The sequence below is a fragment of the Betta splendens genome, chromosome 10 (genome assembly GCF_900634795.4).
Source record: "Betta splendens chromosome 10, fBetSpl5.4, whole genome shotgun sequence".
Taxonomy (NCBI): Eukaryota; Metazoa; Chordata; class Actinopteri; order Anabantiformes; family Osphronemidae; genus Betta; species Betta splendens.
Window position 1 is genome coordinate 11,942,821 of NC_040890.2, and position 16,368 is coordinate 11,959,188.

Genomic DNA, 16,368 nt, shown 5'->3' on the forward strand with positions numbered 1-16,368 from the left:
GCAGCGAGGGCCCCTGAACGTCCTTTGGGAGGACAAGGTAACCTTTGTGCGTTATCAAATTATTATTTTCCAATTAACTTTCATCCGGTCTCAACAATGGCGGAAACTGCACGACGAGGAGCTTTTTAATCAAGCGGATGGTTTGTTTTTGTTCATTCTTGTAGAAGCGGAGTTGATTGAAAAGCCGTGAGACGGCGTTTGGCTGCACGGCGAATGGCCCGAATCACCACGAGAAAGGTCACGCCACAAAAATAGCCTTTATTGATAGATAAAATCAATTATATTAAGGCAACGGCAACACGGAGACTGACAGGCAGCCCCAGTGAATGGGTTTACTTTTGGTTGCAGCTTTACGTAAAACAAGTGCATATTAATCAGTACGGTGGAAAAAAAAAAGGAATTAAAATGGATTTCAGAAATGGACGTCACCGCCTTTAGCCGGTTCGCCGGGTTTCACATCCTCACATTTGGAGCTCTGCGGAAACAAACATGCACAACGTAAGCACAAGGTCCATTATTGGCTCAAATAAACACTAATCATTTATGCCTTAACATTGTGTGGGCTGTAGATACGCACATCAGCAGGCGGTCTCACCTTGGACTTGAAGAAGAGGTTAATGACGCCCTTTGAGCGTCGATCTGCTGTGCGGTCAGAGGTCACGCAGACGGACATGGACTTGCTGTCCCTCCTCGCTCTGGCGTCCACCTCCTCTGCTCCTCCCACCACTGACAAGGGGAAACCTGCAGACAGGAACAAGTGGGGATTTAGCGCTTGCACCTTATTGACCATCGGCTTAAAACCTCCTCCTCTGCGGGAGCCGGCCGCTATTTCCTGACTATCGGTGCTTCCTCAGCCGTGCGGCTGATGAACGGTGTTCTGTGTGTTTTCAGTACAGACAGCGGTGCTAATCGGAGGGAGGGTATTAACTGCAGTCACTGCTGGCTCAGCCGGCGCGCTCCAACACGGCAGCGTGCCGGCGAAACGTCAGTGAGTCGTAGCCTGATCCACTGCTGAGCTACTGAAAGGAAGTGGCTGCCAATTCCTAAAAAAGTACAGGCAACAGACGGATTTGCTAGTTCGCAAACTCACATCTCAATCTGGGTCAAAGGTCAAATATGGTCAGTTTGTCTACAAAGGCGTGTGTGAGAGATGCACTGGAGTTGCTTCCAGGTCTCAGGTGATCCGAGTGACTCTGATGGATCTGTGCGTGCGTGTCACCTGTGATGGCAGGCAGGGATCTGGAGTTGGCGTTTGTCAACAACACGTTCCCGTCGTTCGCCTCGCACAAGTTGGTGTCGCTGCGGAACTCCTGCTTCTTCGACAGCTAGAGGGCGACAGAGATCACAGAGCTCAGCGACGGCGCCTCCTGCTGCCTGCTGCTGCACGCGGCGCCCGCCCCCCTCCCCTCACCCGCTTGCAGTCCAGGGTGCTGGTGCGCTCTCTTTCCTCCGTGATGAAGATCATGCTGCTCCTCTTCTTCTTCTTCTTGCTCTTCCTCAGCTTCACCTCCGCCTCGCCCACCGTCACCACGCCCTCCTCCACCGCGCTCACCACGCTGCCACTGGAGCGCGGCAGCGTGGAGCTCCAGGAGACGGGCGACTCGGGGGGGACGTCCCTGGAAGGAGGCAAACGAGGGGGTTGAGATTTTGCCCCCCCCCCCCGCGGGGTCAAAGGTCACCTGGTCGGCTCATCGCACCTGTCTGCCTGGAGCTTGGTTGGAGTCCCGCACTCGGATCCGGGCATCGAGGAGATGGAGATGATGGACTGGCGGAAGGAGCGCAGCATGGAGCGAGGGCGGGTGGACTTCCTCTCGTCCACGTCCCACTGGGGACATGAAATGTGACACAGACAACTCAACAACTGCCCACAGTGACGGGGAAGCGAAGCATTAGCACGTCATTAAGAGACGCGAGAGCAAGAGACAGAAAAGACTTTTAAAAACAGTGAATTTCTCCTGAGGGGCCAAAAACCAATTTACCAGCTAATGACCATGTTTGGCTCTAAACCATCTAAATCCTGTTCTTCATGTGGAGATATTTGAAGGTACAAATCCAATATCAAAGCTCCATTCAAAAGGTTTTTCTGACTACTTTGATCTTTAAACTTCACCTAGGTCGGCTCTTTTCCACATCTTACCAGCTCCCTGACGCCGTACTCCTTCTCCACCTTCTTCTTCAGCTGCTTGAAGCACTCCTCCATGCGATCGTGGAACGGGCGCAGGTCATCGGTCACCCTCTTGCCATGCAGAGAGATTCCGCCGCCCAGTAACGGGATCTGCGAGCACAGATGCGGCGGTGTCACCAGGGGGCGAGCGAGAGAGAAGAGAGCGAGCGAGAGAGGAGGCGATGGCGCGTTCAGTACCTGCCAGGCGATCAGGTCCTTGAGGCGCACCAGCTTATCCCTGTCCTCCGGGTGCTGCAGGTTGTATTCCTCAGTGAAGAACGCCTGAAAAGGATGGACGCTCACTCAGACCAGATACTAAAATTAATCCACATTATCAACAAATTCTAATATTACACGTTATGAATAAACTGTATAAACCGATGGCGTTGGTCGACCTTTTCATATTTAGCGAAGCCGCCCATGACGGCTGGGTCCACGATGCCGTTGAGCAGCATGGAGAGGGGGTTGATGGGAAGGCTCCAGTCCGCCTGGTATTGGTTGATCATGGTCAGAATCTTGTCATTGGTGGACTCCATGGTCTCTATTGCATTCTCCAGTGGAGATAAGGTGGTCTGGGGGAGGAGGGGGACGTGAAAGAAGAGAGTTAGCGTTGCGCTCGCAGCCGACACACAAGTTAAATGTGAGGCAACAACATACATGTTTCATGTCATTGGCTTCGAACCAGCGCAGGATCCCTGGCAGCTTATACACGGTGGTGAAGGTTGTGCGTTCAATCCACATAGACTAAGACAGGAAGGTTAGATGAATGCTTGACCAGGTTGTGTATATACAGGTAGTTACATAATATTACTGTACGCTGCTCTAATACAGGAACCTGATGTTGCATCTCAATTGCTCACACTATTATTATAGAACGGGGACTTATATCTTCAGACTGACCACAATGTTAGCAAACAATGGCTCCTGAACGGCCTCCACGGTCCCCGCGGTCATAAATCTTTTAAATTAAAAAAGTAACTCACAGCGAACTCATTGTTTGGGTCCACAGGTCCCTTCCTCACAGGTCTGGAATAGTGAAAGCGCTGCACGTAGTTGGACTTGTAGAAGCTACAGTGAGTGGGAAGAGCGAGACAGAGGGACTCAATTTACAAAAGAGGGGAATGTGTCATTATCACAGCTGCACGCGCTTTTTTCACATCAAATCACTTTTTGCAATGAAACACAAAAAAAGAATGCGACGTGTTAAACCGCACTGACTTGATAATCTGGTCAGGCACAGGCTTGTTCTTGAGGCGAGGAGGGATTTCGAGGACTGGCTGCACGGTGAAACACTGGATGTCTGGTTCCGACCGCTCAGGAAGAAACCGGCACACTGAATGTCCGACGTCGGTGAGAGGGAGGCGAACGGCTTCGATGCACAGAGCCCATCTGTCTACAGGGACGCTACTGCTTGAAGGATACACTGAAGCGGAGAGTTCTTGATGTCGTCGCCCGGCATGGTGGTCGTGTTGAGGCGCATGGCGCTGGGGAACTGGCTCATCAGGTGGTTCTGGAAGTCCTCCCTGCGCTCGTACTCCTTCCCACGGTGGATGAAGACCTTATTCTAAAACCAGGATGTCAACATCACTGCTGGAAACACTAAATCTCAATTTACACTGTGATCGCTGCGCTGTTGGTGTGTTTATTTACAGTCTATAGAACAAGACAGGAACAAAAGGTCTTTACTGCCCTGAGTCACTGATTTCACCATGCTGCTTACTGAAGCAAAAACACATGTAATGAATGCAGGGGTATAAACAGTGAACTACAATGTATTGTATTACAGCAGGTCTGCTGATATGCACACATCGGTAATGATCCTGGGAGGCCTCTCACTATGTGACATTCTACCGTAGCTGGTGTTTTTAGAAACCCGCTGCTCGTTTGTTTATCTCCTCATCAATCAGTGACAGACACCAACCCTGAGGAACGGAGGGTAGCCGTGCCCGTAGAAGCCCACTGCAAAGTAGTCTGGCTTGGGTCGCAAGATCTTCATAATGTTCTCATAGAACTTGGCTTGTTTTTCCTGCAGAGAGAGAGAGAGAGAGAAAGAAAGACACAGAGGGTGAGTTCAGGGAAGGCCACTGTTTGCAGGCATAGCAGTTTTCCCAGCTTGTGCCAATGACAAAGCTACCCTCAGCAGAATAGGGGGTCTTTGAAGGTGAGAGATGCGGAAATAAAGAGTGTGTGTCATCCAAGGGCACTGTCTTTTATCTACAGCCACATAAATTACACATCTGCCCTTCCTACACGTTTTTCTTTAAATGTGTGTTGAGGGGAAGATGGGTGCTACTGTATAGTGAAAATGTGATGTCATCAATGCAGTGCAGCACAAAGGTCTGAAATAGGCTTTTACCAGTCTCTTGCTGAGTAACTCGTAGTCAAAGATCTCGTTCTCATACTGTTCAGCTAGTTCCTTGCAGAGAGTGATGGCCTCTTCCCACATCTACACACACACACACACACACGCAAAGAAACACAAGTGTCCTTAGCCATCTGCTAATAAATCTGCAGCAGCTGTCGCCATGAGACTTCATTTTGTAAAAGTCTCAGTTTCCAGGTCTCTGCAGAGTAGAGTGAAATGTCTTTATCACTGCTTCAAAGAACAAAACACACGGAGAATACGAAATCAAAGTGACAACAGGAAACGTCGTGACTGCAACGCTGCGTCGCACTTCAAAAGTGCCAAGAGGTCCAAAGTAGGTCTGTGGAACGGAGGCTGCTGTTGGATGAATTTACTTAAAAACATCTGGGTCACAATCAACTGTTACGAACAGCGGTGACCTCAGATGAAAGCGTGACGCAGTTCAAAGCGGTGCTGACCTTGCCCTTGTCGAAGTAGTCGATGATAGTGTCGTAGAGATTCTCTTTGAGCTGCCGCTGGGTCTGCGAGCCGTGGTACTCAAACTGGTTGCACATCTCATCGGACCACTGGGACGGAGATGCGGAGGGAGAAGACAAAGTGCATGAGCTTTGTGTAAAGATTTGTATTATTTTATTTTGCTGAAGCAACGACCGCCTGTTTCTCGCTGCCCCATTTATCATTATGCTGGAACAAGAGGGGGGAGTCTCGTTGTTGGGATGAATCAATATTACTCCTAAGCAGGCTGTGTACAAAAACTGCAGTACGCTCCTCATGTGTATATATTCATAAATGAGACAGTGATTCATCTTCCATTACACAAATTACACAAAAATTAATTTAGAAAGTGAAGAGGAATCTACTTAATGATCTCCAAAAGTGCCCTATCTGCTTATAATGTGGGATGTGGCCAGAGCACAATGTTCAATACAGCTTTAAACTGTGTGAAACCGGTACGAGGGGCCGGACGCTGGGGAGGAATAGAGATTATTAAAAACATTACAGTTCAGCTGCTGTGATGTAACGATGCCAGGCAGCAAGCGGAGGAGAGAGGAAGCTGGGACAATGCTGCCTTTACCGAGTCCAGCTCTGATCCTGTAGGTGTGCCATAAAAGAGGCCGCACACATGCGTGAGCATGCACGCATACATGTACACAACATCGATCACCAGTGGACCAGCGGTGGTGGCCGGTGCCGAGCCATAAACCAACCCGGGAGCTTCGTCATAACCATTCATCACCGGCCTCACTCATGGTGATTAGGCAGAGGAATAGAGTGAGTCTCGCCCTAAACAACACAATACCGTGTGTGTGTGTGTGTGTGTGTGTGTGTGCTCTACCTTGAGCAGGCGCGAGTGCAGCAGCAGTGTGTACGCTGCCTCTGTGTAGTTTTCACCTTCCAAGTGCAGGTCTCTCAGCTTGTAAAGATACCTGATCACACACGTGGACAGACAAGTTCAATATGCTGAATGTTCGTTACTCCACTAGATGCCACTGTTGGGCCACTCAAGCGCCTTCTGTGTCACATTCATCACTATTGGACATACAGAAACTTCAGATCGCAGGATCTAATCAATTTACACATTTTATTTTCTGCATCCACTGCTACAGAGAATGATTTTCCCATGTTATAAACTGTTGGTGGTCCGACCTGGGAGGTTCCTATACATGTAGATGGATGTTCCACTGGCCAAGCTAAGGCACACATGACAAACCACAACAGAGCTTTACTAATCACATGTCCTTCCTTTTCACCCCGGTGCCGTTTGCTTTTTGTTTTGGTTTTGACAAGTCAGACACTGTTGACTGTGTGAATCCACAGAAGGCGAACGTTCTGCTGGTCCCACACTCTTCCATACAAACCCCGTTTTACTTCCCTGACTGCGGTGACACTGTTGTCAGGTGCTGTCGGTGCATGTAATTAAATTGTCACAGAATTAAAACCTCATCCTAAAATCTGATTAAACCAAGAAACTGTGAGTGCAGAGCCGTGATTTCAGTTCATATTGGATTCATTTACACGCATTAAGCTGTTAGTTTAACATTTAAGACGACGGAACATTCAGTTAGTATTAGTTAAAGGAAATGTCAGCAATTAGGCTGCAAATTTAATATTCCATAATTTTAACCATGGGCCCTAACTTAATTAGTGCAGTGTTTTATTATTCATGCATGGCCTGCAGTAACACAGCTACATCTTTGTATAAGGGTGCGATAGCTGTCTGACGCTTTATTTAAGCCACAGAGGTTAAATATGTATTTGCAATGAATTGTGGTTGTTTACCAACATCACCTAGCGCAACTGTGTCGTCTCCACAAGACAGATGGAAGCTGAGGTTAACTCACTTTCGCACATTCAAACAACTACTTTAATTACTGCAGAGGTGCATCCTGGGACCTGACGAGATCTCTAGGCTCTCTCTCTCTCTCTCTCTCTCTCTCTCTCTCGCCATCAGTCTGTCTTCCTGTGTCTGTTCACCTCTCTCTGCCTCATACCCTTCATGTCTCTCTCTCCCTCCAGTCAGACCAAGGGCTGATCCTGTGGATTTTGACATTAATTCAGTGGGAGTCATATAATCCCTTGTCAGATTATTGAGCCACAAATACACTCTCACAGATGTGCGCGCATTCAGACACACACATGAATGTACATAAAACACAAGCTACTGTAAGTGTACTGCATATTATGTCCAATTAAGCCCATAAATACCTGATATACATCCCTTCACGGTTGATGTCCTTGTAGAAGTTCTGCAGAAGAGGAAGGAGACGGTGGGTTAGTGTGGGGCTGCTCCGCGTGTGTGGCTGTGCTTGTGTGTGGGCCAACAAGAGATTTACAAAATCAATCTGAAGCACCATGCTGACTAATTTTTTATTTACGCTGTGTGGCCGCCGTCCGTTGCGCAGCTGTGCAGCATGTGTGTGTTACTGGTGTAATGCTGTAGTCCGTAAATGATCTGTGAGTTAATGTGCGCGCTTGCACATTTGATGGTTAAGCAGTAAAACCCCCACTTTAATTAAGTTTAATGACGTCTTCAGAGAGACAAGCCAAACAAAACAGAACACACGCGTCGCCGATGACCAATGAAAAGCGCTCTGTTCGGTTTCACGCTGCATCACCTTCCGCGCATCCTTCCTAACTGACCCTGCACCAGGAATACAGTATCTACAGACCTCAAAGTGCCCCCGAAGACACAAAGTGGTCCTGGAAAGCATGCAGCTCGGTTCGGGCAGGAACCTTTAGCTGGAGCGTTAAGTGTGTTGCTATGCTGAGTGAGGCTAGCCTGAGGGAGCCTGAGCAGCAGAGTGCACTGTGCCTGTTAGCCTGGAGAACAGACCTTTAGCTGGCTAAACAAAAGAGAATGGCTAATGGGCATCTGCCACGGGCTAAACACCTCCGCCATGTGCCAGCAGCCTTCAGCTGCTCGGAAAGAAGGTGGCGCATAATAAAAGGCAAAAGCCGCTCCAACAAATTATTATTCTAAGAAATAAACATGATGGAAGCTAAACCAGAATTTAGACTTTGACTTCAATTACATTAAACGTGGATGTGGTCATATTGCAGATAGATGGGGTCCGTATTATACTTAAAGTTATTGTGGGGAAGTATCTGATTAAGAGATCACATACTGTAAAGAAAAAAAGGATGTGGCACCGCAGGCGCTGATGCAACTCTCTGCAAACACAGACCAGACACTGAGAAGAATCTCTTCCTTTAGATCAATCAGCCCACAAATTAAATGTGGAAGATATAGAAAGGTCTTGGTATGAAAGACAGCACGTAGCATCAGTGTTTCAACCACCGAGGCTCCTTCGGTATGACTGAGATTATTGACTGAGGTCTGTATGGAACAAACCGACTCACTGGTTTCCTCTGATATTGGTCTTGTAATTAATTATGAGTTTATTGAAGTGTGCGTCGGGGGTAAGAACACATCTGCTGATTCAATGCCACAGTTCTAGTGTACAGTGCATTAATCACATGGTTAGTATCAATATATGCAAATCTATTGTGGTGCAGGGCAGATTTACAACATATGGAAGATCATTAAAGATTCAGCAAGCTTCAGTGAGGTACAGTCAGGGTTCAGAGCGATATGGAAAAGAATTAGGATGCACTCGGAGACACCTCAGATGTGGAGAAACACATCAAGCCTGCAGGAATTTAAACAACAAGACAGGTCCAGCGGTTGAGTGATGTATTTCCAAGAGGGTTGGACCTACCAGAAGATTGACAGTGCAGCTCATGCGGTTGTTGCGGCTGTCATCGCTCATCACAGTGCGGTAGTCAAGGAGACGAATGAGCAGCCCTTTCACCAAGGTGACAAAATGCTGCACCTGTGGCCTCAGCGTGGGCTTCTCTGCAGCGCAGTCCAGCAGGCTGGCAGGCAATCAAGCGAGTCAGGCATCAGACAGGACTCAGGGGTTCAGTGTTTAGGCTTTTTAATTTTAACAACGTTTATACTCTGCTGTATCATTTTAAGACACCACTAAGTATTTGTTATATTTTAGTACTCAGGCCTACATGGTCTCCAGTAGCTGCATGTATCTCTCGTCACCTCCTCCACCCTCCACCTCATGGTCCAACTTCAGAATGATCTCATTCTCAAACTGCAATAAGACAAGAGGGAGGAGGAGAGTGCGGGGGGAGGATAAAGCAAATTAGAGAAGGACGAGAAGAGGAAATCAATTGCAGGGGCATAATTAAGACACCTCTTTCACTCCAGAGTGTGTGAGCCACGTGTTTTGTTTGCGTCTGTGTGAACCTTTGTCTCTTTTTCACTACGCGTGTGTACGCGTGTCGTCACCTTTTGGAAGTTTCCATATTGTGCATGTTCACAGGTGATCATGTCGAAGAAGATGGGGATGGTCGCCCTCCGCAGCTCCTCGTCAGGGATCAAAGTCATCTCCAGGATGGGACCCACCATGCCGGGGATGAAACTGATCTTATGACTGCCTGAAAGACACACACACACACACACACACACACACACACACACACACACACACACACACACACACACACACACACACACACACACACACACACACACACACGCACACACACACACACACACACAGCAAAGACAGGTGAGATCAGACAGTTTCTGACCCCTCTCATCATGCTCTCCACCTCTTGCCTCCCTGACTTGCCCTCAGGTCGGCTCCGCAGAATTCCGACCACCAAAATATCCCGATTCAAGAGCTGTTTTCCTCCTTCCTTAAAGACTTTGAACTTTGATTCCTATCGCCAGAAGATATTTCTCCACTTGTATCTGCTGAGTAATTTGTTTTACGCTCCTTGATACATTTTCTATGGAAAACAGGTCCCACTGACTTAAGTTGTGTTTACCTCCGCTGCATTTAAAATGAGATGTTGTGAAGGTGAGGAGACGCCTGTGATCAGCCACTCGCCCACGCAGGCACAGACAAATACTGCTATGAGGGAAAAGACTGCATGATCTGAAAAGCCTGGACTTTATTACCTAGTTTGTACCAGATGTCACGTATAGCAAAGCCAATGAGTCGCCTCATGTCTCCATATCTGAAACAGAAAACACACAAACACAGCCCTTAAGCTCACAAACACGCTGATCAATACAATTCTATTCACTCAGAAACTGAACAGCCCAGTGGGGAAGATAGGCCGCACTAATCTGCCCCAGCATGAATGAATGCTTTAATGACCAGTCCCCCCGGATCAATGAATTGCTGGTCTTTGATCAATAAATTGAATGTCTGTCTACAGGCAACACACAGCTTTAATAGCTGTGGGAGTGGAGGCAGTAAAAGCGGACTGCAAAACAGATCAGGAATCAGCGCGCGGTCCGTTGGACCAGACGCCACGACTTATACGGCGCTTCTCTCACTTGGCCAGAATCTTGTTCCTCTTGGTCGACGAGAAGTGCTGAAGCTGCAGAGACTCCTGGGTAATAAACGCCACGGCCAAGTGGAAGTAGTTGTTCCACAGCTGCGAGAGGAAGGAGAGAGAGAGGCTGGGGTTGGAGTGAGCGAGCAACGGGGGAGCGCGGGGACACGTGCGCGAGCTTTACCTGCACTTCAAAGTCGTCGTTGTTCAGGAACTTCTGGTTCATGGTGTCGGCGTAAGTGTTGATGGCTCTCAGGAACACTCTAATGGACAGACAAGCATGTTGCACTGCTCGTGACACAATGAACGATCACAGGTTCAACTCAACGCTTTTATTTTCTTGTTTAGAATATTGAACTGTACAACACAAATAAACCTGAGTGACCTGAGCGTTTTAGTACTTTTGGAGGGGAGCGTTGATCTTTAATGCATTTTCCAAATCCTGTCATGCTCCAACAATGTCTATCTATCAGTGTTATCCACGGCCACCTCCTTCCTTGGATGACTCTTTATCTGCACATCGCTTCTCTAACCCCGGAGTGCCGACTCCCTATCAACCTGTCTCTTCCTCTAACCCGCCTTTCACTTCCACCTATTTGCCTTTTCTCTTCCTCTGACACAGCGTTAGCCTCCCCCCCAGCTCACATCACTAAAATACACCAGTGGCTTCACTCCAGCAGCTCTCACCACAGACACATTTGTCACATCAGCCGTTTTCATCATTGCAGCCTTGATCCCGGCTTTCCTATCGCTAACTTATTCCTGTGTGGGTTTGTGTGAAGGCGCTATCTTTTAAAATATACAGTCAAGCCTCAAGGGCCTAATAGGAAGTCGCACTAGAGTAGCTGTGGCTTATATAGGTCACAGAAGCAGAGCCAAGACTAAGGGGTTGATTATTTAAATCTTGAACCTACAGTATGTGTGCTATTAGTACTGTACCTGTTCTGTACCATGATCATGGCCATCCAGTCAGAGGGATACACATGCTTCCCAATCAGATCCTTAAAAAGTAGGAAGGACTCCATCAGGAAGTCCTGCAAAAAGAGGTTTGTAGTGAATGTTCAAATGTTTGGTTTCAATATGTTTGAATTAATGTGTGGTCAAACAGGCTCTGTACACACTCACCACTAGATCTGTGGCTCCAGCAAATGTTTCTATGTATATAGCGTAGTGGGAGTCGTCCATCTGACTGAGAATGGATGTCATGCAGGCAACGACTCTGGACTACACGGGTTAATACATGAGAGACAAAGAGAGACAACAAAACTTTACTGCTACAGTACAGTAGTTGCCATTGTTGGCACTTTGAACAATTCACAAAGAGACAATTAATAATAACAATATGGGACAAGGTCAGATTAAATGAGAGAGTCACAGACATATAAGTAGAGAGAAGGAGCAACCGCCTGTGGAGATGTTCGACCAAAATAAAAGTAGGAGGTTTAAATGACATCCTAACAGCAACGTCCAAAACTAAAGCACAGTCCAAAAGAAACAGCTGATGAGTAGACAAACACTGACCTGCAGTGATCACAAGAAAAATAACCCACAGAATAGAAAAGAAACGCAACTTTTAAACATCAGTAAAAATGTGAAAAAAATTAAAACAAACAAAAAATGGAAATTAGGCAGTAAAACAAAAAGTGCCTTTTATCACTTCACTTTCCTTCATCAATTTCCCAAGTGCACTTTTGCATCTGCCAGCTTTATTTAAATCAGGACGCATGACATTCACTCCGATAAAAACCTGCAGCACCAGCCAGAACGCGGTCACAGCACATCTGACTTCTGCACAGCAAAACGCTAATGCCCTCCGTCAAACAAAACGTGCCTCTGATAGTTCTCCTCCATTTTAAGTTTGCCTTGTTTACAAAACCAGGCGTTCTTCATAAGCACGGCAGATGCACAGGTATTTTTGTTTCAACCTGGCAGCCAAAATTTGGGCGAAATTATCCCACTGTTGGTGGCCGAAAAAACGGGAAACGCGAGGCAGAGATAAAAGATGATGGATGGCTAATGGAAGATGAAAGATGGAGGGCGTCTAATGCGGTGACACGTTCATGTGATTAAAAGGAGGCGGGCGGCGTGTGCCTGCCCGCATTCTCATAAAAGGAGGAAAACACACTTTTCATGTCACATCTGCTGAATTTTGGATGAAGTTTAACCACACAAACACACTTTAAACCGGAAGAAACCTCACTTCGTCGGTGTCTGGGTGCAGAGTTTCTTGTGTGTGTGTCTTTCAGCTCCATCCTCAGCCCAGTTCAATAACACCAGGGACCGTTCATTAGTCTCTGCTCCCTCACTTCCCACTTCTCTTTTTGTTCACATCTTGTTTCCCCCTAAAAGTGCAGGGACCAGTTTAATAGACTACTGAAATAAGAAGACAGGATAGGTTTTCGTTTTTATTTACTGTAAATGTGCAAAATCAACAGTTTTACAGAACGACACACACACACAAAACACTTAGTGACAAGGTAGTAGCTCCTTCTTTCGCTTCTTAGCCTCAGTAAAAGGGACTGCATAATAGGATTAGGAACACACACACACACACACACACACACACACACACACACACACACACACACACACACTTCCGTACTTTCCGGTATCAGGTCCACAGTGTTCCACCAGTTTGTGTGCCCGTGTGTCGCATTGCCCTACTTCAGTGTAATTGGTCTTCTCTGAGGACTTATGCTTTCAATCTCCTTTAACACCCTCTAAAACACACACATGCACACAACACACACACAAACACAGACGCTTAAAGAGCCAGGCGTCCCACCGTCAACTGTTGTGTCCCCACACATCACAGGCTCCGCGCCTCTTCACGTCTTCTAAGGACACGCTCAGGCACAGACGAGGCCCGTTCGCCTTGTGTTTATTAATAAAGCCACTACGCTGTGAATGTGACAGACAGCGAGCTCAGGGCTTGTCGAGGCGAAGGCCTTACGCAACGCCGAGGAGATTAGCGACAAAACAGGGCACAGATGCTGGCGAGGTCTGGGATTTGCCTCCACCTCCTCCCTTTAACAGTTTCCCAGCGTTTATTTATTGGTTCTCTCACGCCGGCCACTCCTGTTAATGATGTGTTCAGAGCCACAAGGAAACGGCAGCTACTGGAGAAGGCACCAAAATGAAATGACAGAGGCCTTGATATGAACCTGCAAAACCTTTATTGAACTCGACGTTAAAAAAAACTAAGCTAAACAAACAACTCACTCATTCATTTGCCTGCGCACGCTCCCCTTAGTGGGAGTTCAAGTCTACAGTTTTTGTTTCTGGTGGTGCTAAAGAAAGTGTCAGTGTCCCTGAAATCAAAAGGCTTGTGCAGCACTTTCAAAAACAGACTCTGACATCGGATCTGGATGATTTATGTCTAGTGCAATGCTGTTACAACTGCAAGGCCAGGATCAAAGAATCCCTGATAATAAAACCAGCTATTTAGCCTCATAACAATTTGCCATCACCTACAATAGGAAGTTACATGCAGGATTACATTACCACATTACTATGCAAGTCTTAAAAGACCAGCCTGACAATGTTTATTACAAAAAACATTAACGTCGTATTCTAACTGTTATGATCTGCATATGAAAAGTACCCTGCGGCAATTAAACCCAGCAGGCTATAGCTTCAGAGCCAGCTTGTGAAAAGCAACATTTCTACACAGTCATTACTGTAGAAGACATAAATATATACAGTACTGTAAACAATAAAACTAGACATTAATTCAGAGCAGTGGACTTTCAACCCAGAACACCTTGTGAACAGCCCAGCCATTTAGTGAGAGATCAGCGGTAAACTGCAGCCATGCTCGGCCCATTATCAGCCTGCTGCTCCAAATGCAAATGGCAGAATTGAATTTTATCCGTTTCAAGGTGCAGAGGATTGTGGGCAACACAGAGCGGTCGCCGCGGTGTTTTGGCGCCTCGCAGGTGGAGCGCGGTGCGGCTGGAAGCTGTTGAATGCGCCGCACCGGGGAATCGTGACGAGCACATTTCACAGGCTCCGCAGGAACGCGTGCGACGCGTTTTCGGGAAAAGGAGTCCAATCCATTCACACAGTCATCGCCGCGTCGTTGCATTTACGGCGCCCCTGCGGTTGGAGCACGCTCGCTTCCGCCCTTGACCTGGATTCACGGGTGTGTAAACCGCGCGGGCACGTCCGTCAGTGATTGCGGCGCACTTGTTGCGAGACGGCCAACTTCAAGCTACCGTCACAGCTCGCAGCCATTAAGACGGTCATGAAACCATTACCGGGACCTGCTAAACATAAAGCAACAGTGTCACACTGTAAATACGGGCGAGTCGTTTTAAATCCTTACTTTAAGGTTCATTATCCACAGGGAGATAAACAGGGAGGCCTGATTGATGCACTTTCATATTCATTTGACATATTAATATATTCAGGACTACAGAGAAGTGTTTGTGACTCGTCGCTCCACAGCACGGAGGACTTTCCATGTACGTGCACAGGGCACGCGCGCCGCTGTACAAGCCGTACTTGTAGGTTTTCACCCAGTAAATTGCCAGTCTCCAAGATATTCAGCCTATTTGGTGGACTAGTAGATAAACAAACAGTGATTCATGCAGTAAAATACGACCAACCGCACGAATAAATAAGCGTTTCAATCCAAGGCTCGGGGGGGATGATAACAACCATCCTTTCATATAATTCCCTATCAAGTCCACTGATGCCTTTTCACAACACTTCATTTAGGTCCATATTTTGCCGGTGCTTCGCTCAACGCTGTTTTCCTCCTTTTCCCTTTTTTCCCCCTCCTTTCTTCTCTCATCTGTTCTTCCTTTTGTGGCGCACCCCCAGGTGGGAAGTCATTATGCTGCTCTCAACTGTGATTTTTCATCATTTCTCTAAAATAGAACATCTAAAAAGCACAGGGAGCCTGCAGCGCGCCTCGCCGTACTGCCACCGACACATGCTCATCTCTGACCCGCCTCTATTAAACCCCCCCCCCCCCCACGCACACACACAGAAGAGGAGAGGTGGGTGATGAAGAAGTGAGACGGAGTGTGTGCAGTTGCAATTAGGGGCGAGCTGAATGTGACAGCGCTGTTTGTCTGAGGCGGAGAAAGGGGAAAAGGAAGTCTACAGTGTGTGTATGGGTGTTTGCATATGTGGACAGGGCTGAGACAACAGATCAATATGCCCCAAGACTCCCCCATCCCAGTCACACACTGCATAGAAACACAAAGCTGAGGAGGACAGGTAACGAGGAGGAAAGCAGGAGACAGGGCACAGAAAGATGAAACAACATTAAACATACACTGTTCACCCAATAAGACCCTTTCCCTGTATTTCAGCCTGTTGTACAAAGGATGAGGGTTCGTGGAGACAGATTTATTTTCCACACATGCATCACACTCTGCACCGTGTCTTTCTTCCTCTCAGTCGTTCCATCTGTACATCTGAATAAAAGCATCTGCTCATTTATTAAAACCTGCCATCTGTGTTTTTACTGTCCTCTGTGTTATTATTTTAGACTGGTTCATCGTTAGCTCAGGATTTTTAATAACATGCTTCTTATTTGCATACATTACATTAATTGGTTTTCTGTTTTTAAATTCATTATTCATTGATACAAAGTAGGATTATTTGTAGAAATGCTTTATTAGTTCTTCCGACAAGCGTAAATATATTGTAGACTATGGTACTGTATATTATTATTATCATTATTATTATTATTATTATTATTATTATTATTATGTTAGTCATTGCAAGAAATTATTAGAGAGTCTGTTTCTAGTCTCTGAGATCAATACAATCATCTAAAATAGAGTAGAATCAAGAAATAAAGTTATCTTGTGATTCTTCTATTGGTTCTGTTTCATGAATGTGCTTCAGTTTAAATCTGTGCTGGTGCTGCGATGCAGTTTCCACATCAGTGCAATCAGCTGAAGCGTTCAGTCACCAACAGGTTTAGAAAAAGGAGTGTGTGAGTCAAGTGTCTCCC

The 16,368-nt window shown here is 46.8% G+C and overlaps 1 protein-coding gene across 1 annotated transcript in view; it reads right to left on the bottom strand.

Annotated features, from left to right (window-relative positions):
* Positions 1-238: 238 nt before the first annotated feature.
* LOC114863910 (dedicator of cytokinesis protein 2-like) overlaps positions 239-16,368 on the bottom strand; it is a 60,041-nt gene continuing 43,911 nt past the window's right edge. Inside the window, exons 27-51 of the mRNA XM_029164435.3 lie at positions 11,520-11,618; positions 11,334-11,428; positions 10,579-10,657; positions 10,396-10,496; positions 10,012-10,070; positions 9,334-9,482; positions 9,051-9,136; positions 8,750-8,906; positions 7,236-7,276; positions 5,866-5,956; positions 4,988-5,095; positions 4,521-4,610; positions 4,086-4,190; positions 3,587-3,728; positions 3,383-3,464; positions 3,148-3,232; positions 2,822-2,908; positions 2,560-2,736; positions 2,363-2,446; positions 2,138-2,275; positions 1,698-1,825; positions 1,412-1,616; positions 1,220-1,325; positions 596-741; positions 239-475 (exon numbers count right to left, since the gene is read on the bottom strand). Of these exons, the coding sequence (XP_029020268.1) occupies positions 413-475; positions 596-741; positions 1,220-1,325; positions 1,412-1,616; positions 1,698-1,825; positions 2,138-2,275; positions 2,363-2,446; positions 2,560-2,736; positions 2,822-2,908; positions 3,148-3,232; positions 3,383-3,464; positions 3,587-3,728; positions 4,086-4,190; positions 4,521-4,610; positions 4,988-5,095; positions 5,866-5,956; positions 7,236-7,276; positions 8,750-8,906; positions 9,051-9,136; positions 9,334-9,482; positions 10,012-10,070; positions 10,396-10,496; positions 10,579-10,657; positions 11,334-11,428; positions 11,520-11,618 (2,703 nt within the window). The 3' untranslated portion in view covers positions 239-412. The remainder of the gene's footprint in view (positions 476-595; positions 742-1,219; positions 1,326-1,411; positions 1,617-1,697; positions 1,826-2,137; positions 2,276-2,362; positions 2,447-2,559; positions 2,737-2,821; positions 2,909-3,147; positions 3,233-3,382; positions 3,465-3,586; positions 3,729-4,085; positions 4,191-4,520; positions 4,611-4,987; positions 5,096-5,865; positions 5,957-7,235; positions 7,277-8,749; positions 8,907-9,050; positions 9,137-9,333; positions 9,483-10,011; positions 10,071-10,395; positions 10,497-10,578; positions 10,658-11,333; positions 11,429-11,519; positions 11,619-16,368) is intronic.